A 16,275-nucleotide genomic window follows, 5' to 3' on the forward strand; every position below is an offset into this window, starting at 1 on the left:
AATATTCTTTGTCCAGCTGTAGAGCGGATGAAAAACATGATTTATCGGTAAAATTACTAAACCACTTACACACCACATGGATGAAGCACATTCAGATGTATCAAGCCCAAGCATGAAAACTTTTTAGATAAAACAATTGCATCCTCTCTCAGTTCTGTCCCCCTATTTTCCTATGAATTAAAACTGTGAGGGTGAGCAAATGATGAGAGAATTTTCATTTTGGGGTGAACTATCCCTTTAAGGCAAGTAGAGATGTAACAAGCCTTTTTAACACACTTCCATAAAAATCTACACCTGCACTCATTTGTTAAGCATAAACCTGGGGACCAGAGCTAGAATTGGTGTTTAGGTTACAACAGCCTACAGCAACTGCATCATATCTTCATTTACAAATGTTCCCATTAACCCTTTAAATCCTGAGAAATATACCTTAAAAGCCTGTTGTATCACATTTGATTCATGGATTTCTAATAGGGTTTAAATATATATATATATATATATATATATATATATATATATATATATATATATATATATATATATATATATATATATATATTTAATTGTGTAACCAATCACAAGTTGCTTATATTCAGCAAATACTCATTTTAAAATATTAGTAACAATATAAGCATTACTGTCACTTTTACTTTATTAAAATAAGCTGTCATTCATCCCAACATAAGAGTCACTTTTCGGGCAAGTCCACCACCATTTTAAATAGATTGATATAAACATTGAATCCACTAGATAATGCCATAAATATGTGAAATGTACAAACCATAGATTGTATGGCTTGTCAGCTTGAACAGAGAATGAAACAGGAGCACATACACATCTTTATAGGGTTAAAATGCTGTAGGGGTTAAAAAACTGTTTCTTAAAAAAGATACTGTGAATATAGAAAAGTGCTTGACATCTGGACACCAGATCATAAATTCAAATATAGTCAGTTTGAATTTAGTGAATACAGAAACAATATTACATGCAGATGCTTCTGACATAAATTATCAGGTTTTTATCAAGTTGAATTTTTGTTGAGTATTTGTGACAAAGGGATCAATGATCTTTAGGGCAGAGCATCATTCTTCATCTTCACAAAATTAAACTTTTATCTTTAAAGTCAACTTTCCAAACTCGTTTTGTCGTCCACAGAATTAGTCCCAGATACTCGATCTGATTTTAATAATCAGAGGCCTCTCTGTTAATCCATTTCTGTTTATTTTTGAGAGACAATAAAGTTTTAGAGATGTTTTTCCACCAAAATTCCTGGAAATCTGGATGTTTAGTTCCAATTCAGTGCCTGTAATCTATGTAATGTTCTGTGAAATTCTCCTCTTCATCACTACATGTAATCTGTGGGTTGCAGTGTGACCACATAAGGCAGAAAGGTGTTTGTTCATATTTTGATAGCTCTGTTTGCACCATTTAATATATATTTGACTACTTCATGTTAGATCACACTTGATTCACAATTAAAAAAGAATAATCAAGCGTTCTAAATTGAAGAGAAAGCATGCAAAGGAAAATGTAAACGTGCCCCATCAGCACATATATTGTGTAACCAACATTATTTCTTGTGAATAATAAACCTTATACCTTATTAAACCTGGTGAAATATACACTATATACACTGATGAGCCAAAACATTATGACCACCTGCCTAATATACTGTTGGTCCTCCACGTCCCGCTGAGGCATGGACTCAAGATCCCTGAATGTGTCCTGTGGTATCTGGCACTAAGATATTAGCAGGAGATCCTTCAAGTCCTGTAAGTTGCAAGGTGGAGCCGAAGTGGATTGCACTTGTTGGTCCAACACATCCCAAAGATGCTCAATCTGATTGAGATCTGGGAAATTTGGAAGCCAGGGCAACACCTTGAACTCTTCATCATGTTCCTCAAACCATTCCTGAACAATGTGTGGTGTGGCAGGGCACATTATCCTGCTGAAAGAGGCCACTGCTATCAGGGAATACCATTGCCTTGAAGAGGTGTACTTGTTCTGCAATGATGTGTAGGTGGGTGGCACATACCAAATTGACATCCACATGAATGGAAGGACCCAGTGTTTCCCAGCACCACATTCCCTCCACCGGCTTGTTGTCTTCCCACAGTGCATCCTGGTGCCGTCACTTCCCCAGATAAACAGCACACATCATCTGAGTAATCGGACAAGGCAAACTTGTTCTACTGCTCCATGGTCCAGTTCCAATGCCCGCGTGCCCATTGTAGGTGCTTTCGATGGTGGACAGGGGTTATCATGGGCACTTTGACCAACTTGTGCCACAGCAGAACTTCTGTTGGTTCAACTAGACGTGATAGTCTTTGTTGCCCTCATGCATTGATGAGACTTGGCACCCAATGCCCTGTTGTCAGTTAGTGTTTTGTCTTTCCTCGGACCACTGTTGGTAGGTACTCACCACTGCTGACCCCACAAGCCTTGCCGTTTTAGAGATGCTCTTACCCAGTCGTCTGGCCATAATAATTTGGCCCTTGTCAAAGTCATTCCTGCATTCAACAAGTTAACGAGAACTGATTGTTCACTTACCATCTAATCTACCCAGACCTTGACATGCGACCTTGTTAGGGGATGATACGTCTCACAGGAAACATTATTCAGTTCACCTCTGAGTGGTCATAATGCTTTGGCTAATCGGTGTATTTACAAAACCCTCATCTGGTGAATATATAGGCTATAAAAAGCTCAACTTGGTAAATAATTACATATAGAGCATTGTAATAGAGCCAAGTCTCTGTCACATCAAAATAAGAGCCCCGGTGTATATTACACATTTTTATATTTAAAAAAAAATCTGTTATGCACCTAATCTTGTTTTTTTTTCTGGTCATTATTGGGATTTTGGCACAATAAATTGCATTTGAAATTTTTTGTAATCCATTTTTTTTTTATTATTAATTCTTACATTAAAAAAGACAAGTAAAAACATATGTATACACTACCGTTCAAAAGTTTAACATTCATTATTATAATTTTTTTTTCTTCACATTTTTGAATAATAGTGAAGTCGTCACAATTATGGAATAATAGAAATAGAAATATGGCAATTATGTTGTGACAAAAAAAAATCTAAACATTTTTATTAAAATTAATCAAAACTATGTTATATATTAGCATCTTCAAAGTGGCCACACTTTGCCTAGATCTTGGCATTTTCTCAACCAATTTCTTGAGGTATCACCCTGGGATGCTTTTTAAACAGTATTGAAGGAGTTCTCATCTATATGCTGGGCTTTTTTAGTGGCTGCTTTTCTTAATTATTTGGTCCAAGTCATCCATTTCAAATATATATATGTATATATATTTTTATAAAATTTTTGTTTTGTAATTAAATAAATTATTATGTAGGCACAATTATATTTTTGTCTACAAAAATAATTTCAAACATTTAAGCATATGCCTTCAGATCAAAAGATTTTTAAGATCATGACTCTTCTTAATTTATCTTTAATCTGTTTGAGACATTTGACTTGTAGATGCTTAATTATCTATGTAATGACTCCCCTGCTCTTACTTGATCCAGCACTAAACAAAACATGCAAACCCCATATCTTCCCAAATGTTTCTATTTTTTTATGGGGTGCCCCAACCCATTCACATTACACGTGGAGAGAGACATTCCTCTCATATTAACATTTGAAATTTAAATTGATGAGACTTGGCACCCAACGCCCTGTTGTCAGTGTTTTGTCTTTTGTGGATTCCTCCACAACTGTCTCGAAGGAGTGTTCCTCCACAAAACAAACTCCAGCCGCTAGGTGGAGCCAGCACAAAATTAAACAAAAAAGGCGCCTAGCTTCCTCAGACAGTCAAGTGAATGTTCTGTGAGTCAAGCTCACTTAGGAGCAATGTGAGAAACACACAATGACTTCCTCAGTCCATTGATTTTATGAAAGACATCACTTTTTGAAGGCATGTAAATATTTTGCAGCCATCCTTCTATTCTCAATTTAGCCGGAAACATCAGCGCAAAATCGATCTTCCTTTGATTTAAAAGTTTCTTGCATTCCTTGTATCGATCACGTTTCTCTCTTGTCGAATTTGCAAAGTCTGAGAACAAGAAAATGTTGTGGTTCTTCCAAGAAAGCTTTCCTTTCCTCCTCACGTAATAGGAGATCTTTATCGGATGATCTCGGAAATTTGGCCAGAACTGATCATGGCATGTCTCCCTCCGCCGATCTCCGAGCCGGGACTCTGTGAGCTCGCCCGATTTCCAGCTTAGCCCGTTATGTCGAGCAGACTCAGGAAAAGCTTGTCTAGGAATTTCATCATATCTCAGCCTTCCTCATGCTCAGGAATTCCAAAAATTCAGACATTGTTTCACCAATAGCAATTCACAAGGTCTTCCAACTTTTTCCAAACGCGTTTCAAATCTACTTTGGTCGCTAGCAGCTAATTCCCTCTGAGATGACTCCAGATAATCAATCCATTTCTCAACGTCCCCGATTCTTGTAACCAACTCAATGAATTTAATCTCCATCGCAGTAATCAATCTACATATTACAGTAAGATCCTCCAAGTCCGCCACGACCTTTACCAACATTACAGACATGCTGGAAACCTGACGTTGAGTCTCGCCTGCCGCACAGTCCAAAACGAGTCCCTGGTTTGCAGCCCTGTCAGGGGCTTCAGCTTGAGCACGTAAGTGTCTTTTAATATCCCCAGAGCCAGAAGATTTTGAATTCTTTGACAAGTTGAAGATTAGAACAGTTATGTAGCAGGGTGTATCAAATCTCTCAGGTTTATGACATAAAAAGTATTAAAAACTAGCAAAGTGAAAGAGCTCCCCGTTTACACGTCCGATCCCAACATGGTGCCACGCAATTCTCCTGCATTTGATATTTTTTACATTTTGAACTCTTGTATCCTCTATATATATCTGTGCCCGTCTTAGTAAGGAAAGACTACATAATTTTGTAACATTCTATGAATCGCTTTTAAAAACAATCTGACGATTAATCGGTTATCGGCTTTTTCCATCACCGTAATTATCGGTATCAGCAAAATCTACAATCGGTTGACCCGTTTCTAAAAGTGAACAGACTCCAGACACATTGTAGTTTTAAATGTGACCTGTAATATGCACCTCCAATGAATTGTCAATAACAATATTAATTGCTTTGTACTCTTATGTAACATACATCTAGACAACTTTAGGCCTACAATACATGCACACCAGGAAGAAGAAAAAACTATAAAATGAAAAATATTGCAACATTCAGCACATTAAAAGCACAAGTACAGTGTAACAAAGCCATCCATTCATTGTAATGCATGCTAAACCAATATCAATAGCACGCAAGGAGCAAAATCTGAATTCAACATGCATCGAGAAGTGGATCACATAAGAAAAGAAAATAATGGATTATTTTACCACAGATATTGGGTTGTTTGTGCAAGCAGAATAGTGGTTAGACAAAGCATTGATGCAAAAACATCTGGCAAAACACAGGCAACAGTAACAAAAAAATGGACAGTAACACTTTAAGATTTGAACAGTCACTTACACATTATACATAATCATGTGGAATGAACAAGGCTGATTCAGTAGCTTTAACTATTCTTTACAGACATGTGAATTAACTGTTATTATATTTTTTTAAACTGATTTAAATTAAATGTACACACATTAAGGCAATCAAGACATTATCATTGCGCTATCTCATCTATCTTAAAAGACAATGGCCTAAACACAATGTGTAAACCATAAATCCGAACAATGTCATTTTTTTATCTTTTGGCATTAGAACTTAATTTGCCTTTCTATATACAATACATCTAAAAGAAATAAACTTTATCAAACATACCATTTAAGATCAATTATATATATATATAATTCAATAAAAGAATATGACAACAATGTTCACAGTGTTATAAGGAAATGCACAGTAATCAAATAGGAATGACAAAATATCCATTCATCTACAAGATATCCATGATCTCCAACAGAAATAAATATTCAAAGATATTTATAATGGAAATTGAAAATATTTAATGGAAAAATAAGCTTCTCTCCATGAATGGCTGGAGAGATAAGACAGACTCAAGACTCAAAGTTGAGTTATCAAGTATATCAATGTGCAAAGGGAGGTAATGTAATTTAAATAAATAAACTTGGGTGATCCCCATGCCTATTTTAAGGGCAATTATGATTTTTTTACTTTCTGAGAATATTTTTGTGACAATTCCACACAAACATAACCCCCCCTTCTTCTCATTATACAAAAAAGATAGACACAATGATATTCTCATTACTGCAAAAGCTGTAAGACAGTAAATCTAATGTAATAGTGAAAGTAAAATGTCCAGAAGCATTATACAACTTAAATGTGCTTATGTGTCCTTAAAATAATGTCGTTTTGCATGATAATTCACCCAACAAATAAAAATTTCTCATAATTTACTCACCCTCATGCCATCCCAGATGTGTAAGTATGACATTCTTTCTTCTGGAGAATATTTCAGCTTTCTAGGTCCATGCAATGCAAATTAATGTTGACCACACTTTTAAGCTCCAAAAAGCACTTAAAGGCAGCAAAATTCATCCATACGACTTCAGTGGTTTAATCTATGTCTTCAAAAGTGATATGATAGGTGTGGGGGAGAAAAATAGTTTTAAGTATTTAAATATATAAGTCCTTTTTTTACTATAAATCTACACATTTACTTTCACATTCTGAAAGTGAAAGTGGAGATTTATAATAAAAAATATTGAAATAATGATCCGTTTTATGGAGTTTTATGGATTACTCTATGCTGCTTTTATGTGCTTTTTGGAGCTTCAAAAGGTCTGGTCACCATTCACTTGCATTGTAAGGACCTACAGAGCTGAGATATTCTTCTAGAAATCTTTGTTTGTGTTCCGCTGAAGAAAGAAAGTCATACACATACACACGTCGCTACAAATGATGAGAATTTTAATGTTTGGGTAAACTATCCCTTTAAATATGACCCGTACATTATCTTGGCAGTTGTTTTGAGAATCACCCAATTAGTCTGAATATTATACAGTCATGATTTTGAACTCTGCACCATTGTCAAGTCCATCTGTAAGAGCTTATTACCACTTATTCCCACTTCAGCTTTAACAAAAGCTGAAGTGGGAATAAGGTGAATAAAAGCTTGAGAACTTGCAAGTAATTCAGATCCGGCATGTAGGTCTTTAGAGATTGGAGTTGTGTTTTGATAAAACACAAAACAGGTGGCCATTAATCAAGACTAGGCCGAATGTATTCAGTGTGTTTGTGTCCCAGAACCAGGAAGAATAAATTGGTGCCAGATACAAGCAATCATGGATCCAAATCCACAGTCTGAACACAGGAACATGACAATTGTTGATCACATGTTTCTACCTGTACTTTCATCTCACGCTGCTTGTTGACCACTCTTTAAAACTCTTTTATAAGTAAAACTTTTATGTGCACATGTGTTTATTTCTACAGTCTGCTCCAACATGCCTATGGTGGCAACTTCTCAGCATTTTTTGACAGGCTGTGCAGAAGTGTTTTCTGAAAGTCCCCGTCAGACACCTCTGGGACGAGAAATTCAATAAGCAGGTCCCAGATGCAGTAAACAAGGTGCCTGTAAATAAGAAAATAACTTTAAAAAGAGAGAAACCACAAGCCAGAGGTCACAAGAGGTCACAATCACAGCTACACCCTGCACACAGATCCAGTAATACCACATTATAAGAAACATGGATCATTACATTACATAACTTTGCTTGCAGATTCCAAAATTCAAATAAAATAAAAAAAAGACAATTGCTTGCAGTTTCATGAAGCACATTCTTCCATTTAACACTGTAAAAACTAAAACAATTCATGCACTAAATGTGACTGCAGATGGAACATTTCAAGACTGCAGATGGAACATTATCTAACAAACTTCAGAAGTGCTGCATTTTGTTCTAAATACAAAACATGCTTGAGTCTTTTAATCACAAAGTAATAACATTACTATTATTACACTCTTTACAAGTGTATCAATTCAATACAATGTAGAGGTGAAAAGGTATCACAAGACTATTTCAGTTATTCCCCCAAACCATGAAAATGAAATAAAAATGAGCAAACCCTATCAAGACAGTTTACTCCATTTACACTTTTCAGCCTGCTTTGGCTCAGTACATATGGGGTAGGAAGTAGTAAAAAAAAAAAAAAAAGAGTACTGTTACTGTATAAACTTGAACATGTGAATTTAATGAATCACATTACAAGCAAGAAAAGATCTATTAGCCTACATTCAATATTGTCATAGGTCTGCAGTCTGTTGTTTCCTACGGTATAGCATGAAAACGTATTTTGCCTAAAATATAAAGAAATCATTTCATTTTAGAAAAGTTCCAACATCCAACAAAAGCTTTAAAAGTGATACTTTAATTTGGTTTGATTTGATTTACATGAGTCTTCAATGGTTTGTCAATTGGTTGATCTTCAACGGTTGGTCTTCAACGGTTGGTCAATTGTTTGATCCCAAATTTTGTATTTATTTTATTTTAATGAATACCCTGAACACGCTCGACCAGTGTAGTCTAAAACCCAAATGACTGACTCTTATAAGTCATTTATTTTTAGTGAATCCACAACATACAGTAAATCTACAGCACAAAACAAAGCACAAGCAGTGTAGCCCAATTCCCCAACGAATGACTATAAAGCTGTTCTTTTAAATCTACATTGTAAAACATTCCGCACTACGTCCTGGACGAACGACCCTGAAGCCGTTCACACATGCAGCGACTATCGCTTGATGTCGCTCACATATGTACAATGAAGTCGCTAGTGGGTGTTCTTACTGCTGTCGCTCTAACTTTATTAGTGGACTGCACGTCTAGCCATATCTTTTGAAAATCTGGCATATTGCCATAAAATTAAGATATCATTCCAACTGGTCAAGGAATTTGTTTTATTGTGGCAAAAAATTTACATTAACATGGGAGAGTTTTATATATAAACTAGAGCAGTTCCAAGTGCATTAAATCATAAACCAGATGAACGATGTCAATCGATGTACGAATAAAACGCACTCAGACTGCCAACAATTTCTGAAACATCATTCTAATTTGATAAGTGATCAGCTTTCTTGTCCCTAAAAATGTACATTCTGCAAGGGAGAGTGTTTTCTATATGAACTGCTGCAGAGCTCATTGCATCATATCATTAACAAGATAAATGATCTATCAATGTAGGAATCAAACTCACTCAGACTGCCTACAGTTTGTTTTCCACACATCAGTTTATATTATATCCATATGTTCCTGATACCCCGCATCCACATGCGTGGACATTAAGTTTTGTCTTCGCTATAGGCTGTGCATAATTTCATTTAATTTAAACTGACTGATCTCAGTTCAGGAGAATCTAGGCCAGGGCTACTCAACTTTGGAAAGCTATGGGGCCACAAAGCAGGACCCCTAAAACATTGAGGGCCACAATCTTAATTTTAGTCATTCTTATATTTAATATTTATTTATTACTTTTATAGTAAGAATGTTATAGTGAGAGTTAATTTATAAAGTTTAAAATATATGTTAAGGGTGTAACAGTTAAATTCTCTCATGGTTTAGTTAAAATGTTTCCACTACATTGATTGCAATATAGAAAGCAGACATGATCAGTTCTTACAAAAATGAATCATGGTTTTACTATAGTAATATTGCAGTAACTATAACTGTAGAAACCATGGTTAATTTTGTGGTTCCTATGGTTCAACTACAAATACCACTGATAAATTGTGGTTATTATAATAAAACCATGGTTAATTTTCCTAAGGAAGTGTCAAAGACATTTCCAACCAATAGACAAAGAGTGTTCAGCATCACACAAACCAGAAATATGTTCAAAAACAAGAGATATATTTCCTGTACTTACTCCAAAATTGCTCCAGTGACAAATCAAATGGATTCGTTTACCCTCTTTAGTATTGTGCTGTTAAGTAATGCAGTTCACGAATAATCAATTGCGTGACGTCTCAATGCCGTTATTGCAAGATAAACTTTTTTTTCCTGTTATTACTGTTATCGTGATGATCATGCATATGGTGAGCTATTCAAATGGGTTTGAAAAAGATTCGCACTGTGATAAGTGACTCTCGAACACAAGCAGGTTTGAATGACGGCTGCACGCATACTGACCGCTGCTCTCATATAACATCAGCTAAATATTAAACAGTGAAATCATCACAAAAACGTCCTCTCCATCATTGCCTCCACTCGACTCCAGACCAGAAAATAAATACTCAAATATTCCTTGTTGTTTAATTCATTCTTTACATTATTGATTCGTATTTTTGATGATGTCAACATAACGCAGGCCGCACATTTTTGTTCGAGGGCTGCATGAGGCCGTGTGTTGAGTAGCATTGCTCTAGTCTGTCATTATAGGATTAAACTTTTGATGCACCTAGTCATGTGACAAAACAGCATAAACTAGATCTCAACTAAGTTTGTCTTTGGGAGAAACAACAACAAAACTACATCTGGAAAGAAACCTTATATCGTTTTTGCATTAAAACCCGTTGGGAGTCAAAAGAGTCATCCAATATGCCATTTTTATAAATTTCATACATTTATTGTGAAACGGCACACTGTTAAACACAATGACCACATACGTGGACTATAGGCCAAATTTTCCAAAAAATATTCTATAGTCACTGTGCATTATCACATTAAGAATCAATGGATTTGGGGGGCATCAGTAGCTCAGCGAGTAAAGATGCTGATTAAAACCCATGGAGTTCGCGAGTCCGAATCCCTGGGCGTGCTTAGGTCTCCTAAGCAACCAAATTGGCCCGGTTGCTAGGGAAGGTAGAATCACATGGGGTAATCTCCTCGTGGTCCCTATAATGTGGTTTGCTCTCAGTGGGGCACGTGGTGAATTGTGTGTGAATGCCGCTGAGGATGGCATGAAGCCTCCACATGCGCTACTTGACTTGTCTTAACTCATATTGGTTGTTGCTGATGAAAGTCTCTCCTCATTGGCATAAAGTTAAACTTTACTCAACTTTCTGTAGTCACTGGACATGCTCACATCTAGTCGACAAAGGTAACTGTTGCTCATGTCGCCAGTAGTCACCAGCTCTCATTGAAAATGAATGAGATAATTTAAATTGTCGCTAGAAGTCGCTGCATGTGTGAACGGAGCTTTATGAGTCGGTTCTTCTGAATATTTGTACACTATGTAAAAAGGGGTCACTGCTTTCTATCCACCACAGAGTCCTTGGCCTGAAAAGGGTTTAAAATGGGTTTACAGCATTAGTCTTTAATCTTTTCATGCTTATTTTACATCATAAAGCGAGGGATGTTGAGTCAATGTATAACTGATTGCAACAGCATCTGCTTCATCTGAACATTTATTGCAGAATACAGCATGTTCTAATAAATCAAAGTGCAGTGCTCTCAAAATTCAAGCTGGTGAGAAACTAAATCATGTATCCAACTGTGCTAATGTAATGGCATAAAAAGAGGTGCCCTGATAACAGAACACAGCTATGTATCTATTGAAAGCACATTACTTTCCCGAATACATTTGCAGAATCCACATCCACACCAGACTTATTGTGCCATAAAAATTATGATGTAGGTATTAGTATTTTAATAATTACAGCGTGTTGAAGCCACGTTTTGCAATTAAGATTTGTGAGATTTATGTTAAAAACATTCTTGAATTGTTCTATTTACATATAAGATTAGTATGTAATATTTTGGTTACATTCTAAAACAAAACATTTATAACATGATTAGATTCACATTGGTGGATTACAATATTTACGTCATGGCATTAAAGGTAATGTTTGGATTAGGGCAGTGTTTCCCAACCACTGTGCTGCGGAACACTAGTGTGCCATGAAAGGCTGTCAGGTGTGCCATGGAAAATGATCAAATTCCACAAAATATATAAATGCATAAATACAATTATTTCTGGGAGGCAAATTCCTCACTTTTCTGTGAAATTCACCTTTTTGAAATCATAATTTGTCACTTTTGTGATTGTGAAGAGCTCCGATTAATGTGCAAAATTAACTGATATTTACACACGTTAAGTGTCTTTCACGTGACTCTAATACAATGAAGTCTAGGGGGTTATGCTAATTTACACCAAAGTGTTTTTCACACATCTTTGCTTCACAAATAATGTCTTTGAGAGTACTAAGCAACAAGCATTTTTGAAGAGACATTGAATGTCTCATAATTTCTTTTAATTAAATATTACCTTATCATTTACGAATATCAGAGACCTCATTTATTGAACAGAAACATAAACATAAACAAGCCCTTTTATTACTTTCTGCTATCAAAGCAACTGCCAGTTTTTTCTCTCTCTTCCAAACACATTTTCATTGTTTATTGTGCACAACTGTTGCGTGGCAAACTCATAAAAATCGCCCCTCGGTGATGTTTTCTGCAACGCTTGTCATGTGGAGGGCAATTCGCCCCATGTGTTGATGCCTCGACTCAACTCATGTAAAATGTGCTTTGCAATGATGAAAGAACATTATTGAAACTCAGAATTCTTATTATTAGGCTATTATTGTGGTCTTCTCTGATAAAATCCATGCTCAGCAGTTTAAATCTTTGGGAAATGATATCGTAGATCTGCTTTGTGTTTATAATTCTTACACTGAAGTCAGTACATTTGTACTCATGCCAGATTTAATGGGAGAAGGACATTATTGAAACTCTTAACAATTATTAGACTATTATTGTTTCTTTTTGGATGAAAAATCATGTTCAGACTGAAGGAAGACTATAGATCTGCTTTGTTCATTTAATGCTTAAACACTATAAATTCTCTTGGTAGATTTCGGTCATGAACGACTCAAAATGATTCACTGACTCACTCATACAACATAAGATGCTCGTTTGTCACCACCAAGTGACATATCCAGAAGGGGTCACTGAACTAATCAGTTAATAAAATTTAACAAATTTGAGACACAGAAGCAAGCCACACCAAATAAACCTTTATTGTTGCAGCTAATTCTGCACAATTGTGCAGATCGCTGGAATTGGTGCTTTTAGCTTATTCTTTAAAAGAAATCCCCTGAAAATATGCCGTGCTATTTTCTATTCATAAAAAGTGTGCTGTGGCAGAACAAAGTTTGGGAAAATCTGGATTAGGGGGATGTGGTTCAAGAAATTGTTTTGACCAATTTGCTGTTTTAAATGCGTTTTCTTATTCACTAGATTGCAACTTTTTTTTTTTTTGCAAATTCATGAATTTGCAGGGTTTCCACACTTTAAATTAATCTCCATTCCCTTTCTTTTAACTTACTAGATAAGAATTTTTCAAAAGCATTTTGATTCAGACTGATTCGCTGATTCACTCAGACCAATTTGTGAAGAGGTTCGACCAATTCATTGAAAAGAAACGATTATTAGCAATGATTCGCTCACAAAATCAGATTAAGTATTTGAAAGCAGGGTGTAGCAAGAAATGTGTATATTCACTTATAACATTTTATTTATTTTTTCATTTCCATGACTCTTCAAGGCCAGGTAATACAGAATTACATTTTTGTAAAAACAAATTGACTGGTGAAAGCATGTTATCTCAACAATCTCTAAATCCATAGCCTAGCATGAAGGGCCAATACAAGGCCTTGCCAGTACTGATCAGAACCAATAACTCACCACAAGATTGTTTGTGTAAATTTCATAAATATTGCTTTGCGAGGTCTTGCAAAAGTGGCCACAGAGCTGTGTTTAGTACTCACACACCTGTTTATGGTGGGGTCCTGAAAAGAATCCACAACCATCTGCCAAGATCTCATGTACTTTTCAGAGCCAAGTAAATCAGAGATTAGACCTGAAAAGACAATACCACACAATAAATTCACAAAGAATACAAAGAACATAGAGATGAAAAGCTGATGGACTACTTGATGCTATTGAGGGAAAACAGTAATTCTGTGTTGAGAGGCTGGTTTCCCCAACCTGACATTTTCTAGTTTATGCTTTGAATCATTTACTCATCTCGAGTAATGGTGAAGTGCTTCTCAACAGCTGTTTGTCTGAATCACAAAGTACTATTTGCAATCCCAATTTCACTGTTCAACCCAAAGCAATTTTTTATTTATTTATTTTCCCCCTCCCCTTTTCGCCTCAATTTGGCATGCCCAATTCTGAATGCGCTCTAAGTCCTCGTGGTTTTGATTCGCCTCATTCTGGGAGACGGACGACGAATCTCATGCTGCCTCCACATCTGAACATAATCTGTGCATTTTATCACGTGGCTTGTTGAGCGTATTACCGTGGAGACAAAGTGCATGTGGAGGCTCACGCTATTCTCTGCAGCGTCCACGCACAACTCACCAATGCACCCCACTGAGAGCAAGAACTACATTATAGTGACCACGAGGAGGTTACCCCATGTGACTCTACCCTCCCTAGCAACCGGGCCAATTTGGTTGTTTAGGAGACCTGGCTGGAGTCACTCAGCACGCCCAAAAGGCATTATAAAATGATAGAAAATATTAAATCTAGTATGTTTACTAAACATTTATAATGTAATTGAGAGGCACAGGCACATTTTTGAATGTGGGATGGTTTCTCTCATTTCCTCAAATTCTGTTTTAGATAAATTCCTTTTTCAGTCAGTCTATTGGAGTCAGTCTATTGGAGACTTCGTTTGGAATAATTGAAAAAATTATAAATGTGGACCCCCTTTATATTAGGTGTTTTTAACTACTATGTATAGTATTTAAGCAATTCACACAATGTACTTATTATATACATATGTGTTACATTGTACTTACATTAAGTACCTGCATTTAAATACATCTGTAGTTACACTTTTAACCTTACCCCTAACCCTTAACCAAACCTACCCCAATCCTTACCCTAAACTGTAACCTGTAACCATATCCCTACTCCTAAACCTACCTGTACCTCAAAATGTGAATCTAATGAGAATTTTGCAGAACAACATGCAGTTACACAATTAAGTATTTTAATGTTAGTACAGTATTTAAAGGCACCTAATATAAAGTGGGACCATACATGTTGCAGTGAAAACACTTTTATATAACTACACATTTAATTATAAAATAGACAGAAAAGAATTACCTATAAAAAATGATAATTAATAATAATAATAATGTTATTATTGTTGTCAGTCGATTAAATTTGTAATGGCGATTAAATCGCATAATTTTTCGTAGTTAATCAAGATTAATCACAGATTTTGAATGTGCTGAAATTTGACTAAATATACTTTTCCAGACGAAATACATTTAATTCCTTCTTAGAACAAAACAATATGTAACAATATAATGAATTATTAAAACATTTCTAACAAAGCCTTTCACAGTAGAAATGCACTAAAATAGCACCAATTCAAGTAACATTAAATGTTTTGCAAGTTGGAGTTTTACTAATTTAAATAATTAATCCCCACATAGTTTGCACATTCATTTCGATGGGAATTAAATCTCTTAAAACTCTCATCCTCCACAATATTATTCAGCCAGCTTTGTTACAGCAGTCATGAAGCCGCATTCATGATTCACGTCAGCACCAGCATCAATCGCCACTTTGAACTCCACATGAAAAGCACTTGCAGACAAAATAGTCTCATTCTGCGTTTTGTTGATAATTAAGACTTGACACATCTAAAGCTCAGGTTAATACAGGTACTCAGTAATTGAAGCGAGCTGCACATGCAGACTTTATATTTGATTACTAACTCATCCTTTGTGATTTACAAAAGTATTTTATGGCTTCAAGATCCTTTGAAAATAATGCTTCTTTAATCTCATATTGGAGCTAAAAGAATTAAAAAAAAGAAATCTTTTTGTCCATGTGGGTGTTTCTATTACCAGATTTTAAAAAGTAAGCCTTTTTTTTATTATAATTTTTTTTATACCATTTTAGGGAGCCAAAATTTTGGGTAATTCCTATGAAAAACATCTCAAATTCAAAGTAGGCTTAGTACTCATTGTCCAACACACAAATGGTCAAAGCTCAATTAGAAAATATTGAGGGATTCTGTAATTGTACAACTAGCATTAGTAGGTGTAGCAACATGTTTATATATGTGTGCGTACTATTTGGCAACCCACCTGGCAGTAGTTTTATTAGGCAATGCAAAGCCTGCTTTCTGGTCTCCTCCTTCTGCTGCTGGCTGCGTTGGGGCCGGGGTTGAGCCGGCAGATTCCCCCCGGGCCAGATGGCCTCCTGCAGTACCCGCAGATAAATCACCCAATACTGCATACAGGTCAGGTTCACCCCACCCACCTCCAACCATCTACAAG

The 16,275-nt window shown here is 35.8% G+C and overlaps 1 protein-coding gene across 1 annotated transcript in view; it reads right to left on the reverse strand.

Moving 5' to 3' along the window:
* Positions 1–5,088: 5,088 nt before the first annotated feature.
* Positions 5,089–16,275, reverse strand: part of LOC127629628 (sorting nexin-19-like) — a 52,195-nt gene continuing 41,008 nt past the window's right edge. The window contains exons 10-12 of the mRNA XM_052106751.1: positions 16,084–16,268; positions 13,742–13,829; positions 5,089–7,602 (exon numbers count right to left, since the gene is read on the reverse strand). Of these exons, the coding sequence (XP_051962711.1) occupies positions 7,479–7,602; positions 13,742–13,829; positions 16,084–16,268 (397 nt within the window). The 3' untranslated portion in view covers positions 5,089–7,478. The remainder of the gene's footprint in view (positions 7,603–13,741; positions 13,830–16,083; positions 16,269–16,275) is intronic.

Source organism: Xyrauchen texanus, chromosome 36, assembly GCF_025860055.1.
Source record: "Xyrauchen texanus isolate HMW12.3.18 chromosome 36, RBS_HiC_50CHRs, whole genome shotgun sequence".
NCBI classification, from domain to species: Eukaryota; Metazoa; Chordata; class Actinopteri; order Cypriniformes; family Catostomidae; genus Xyrauchen; species Xyrauchen texanus.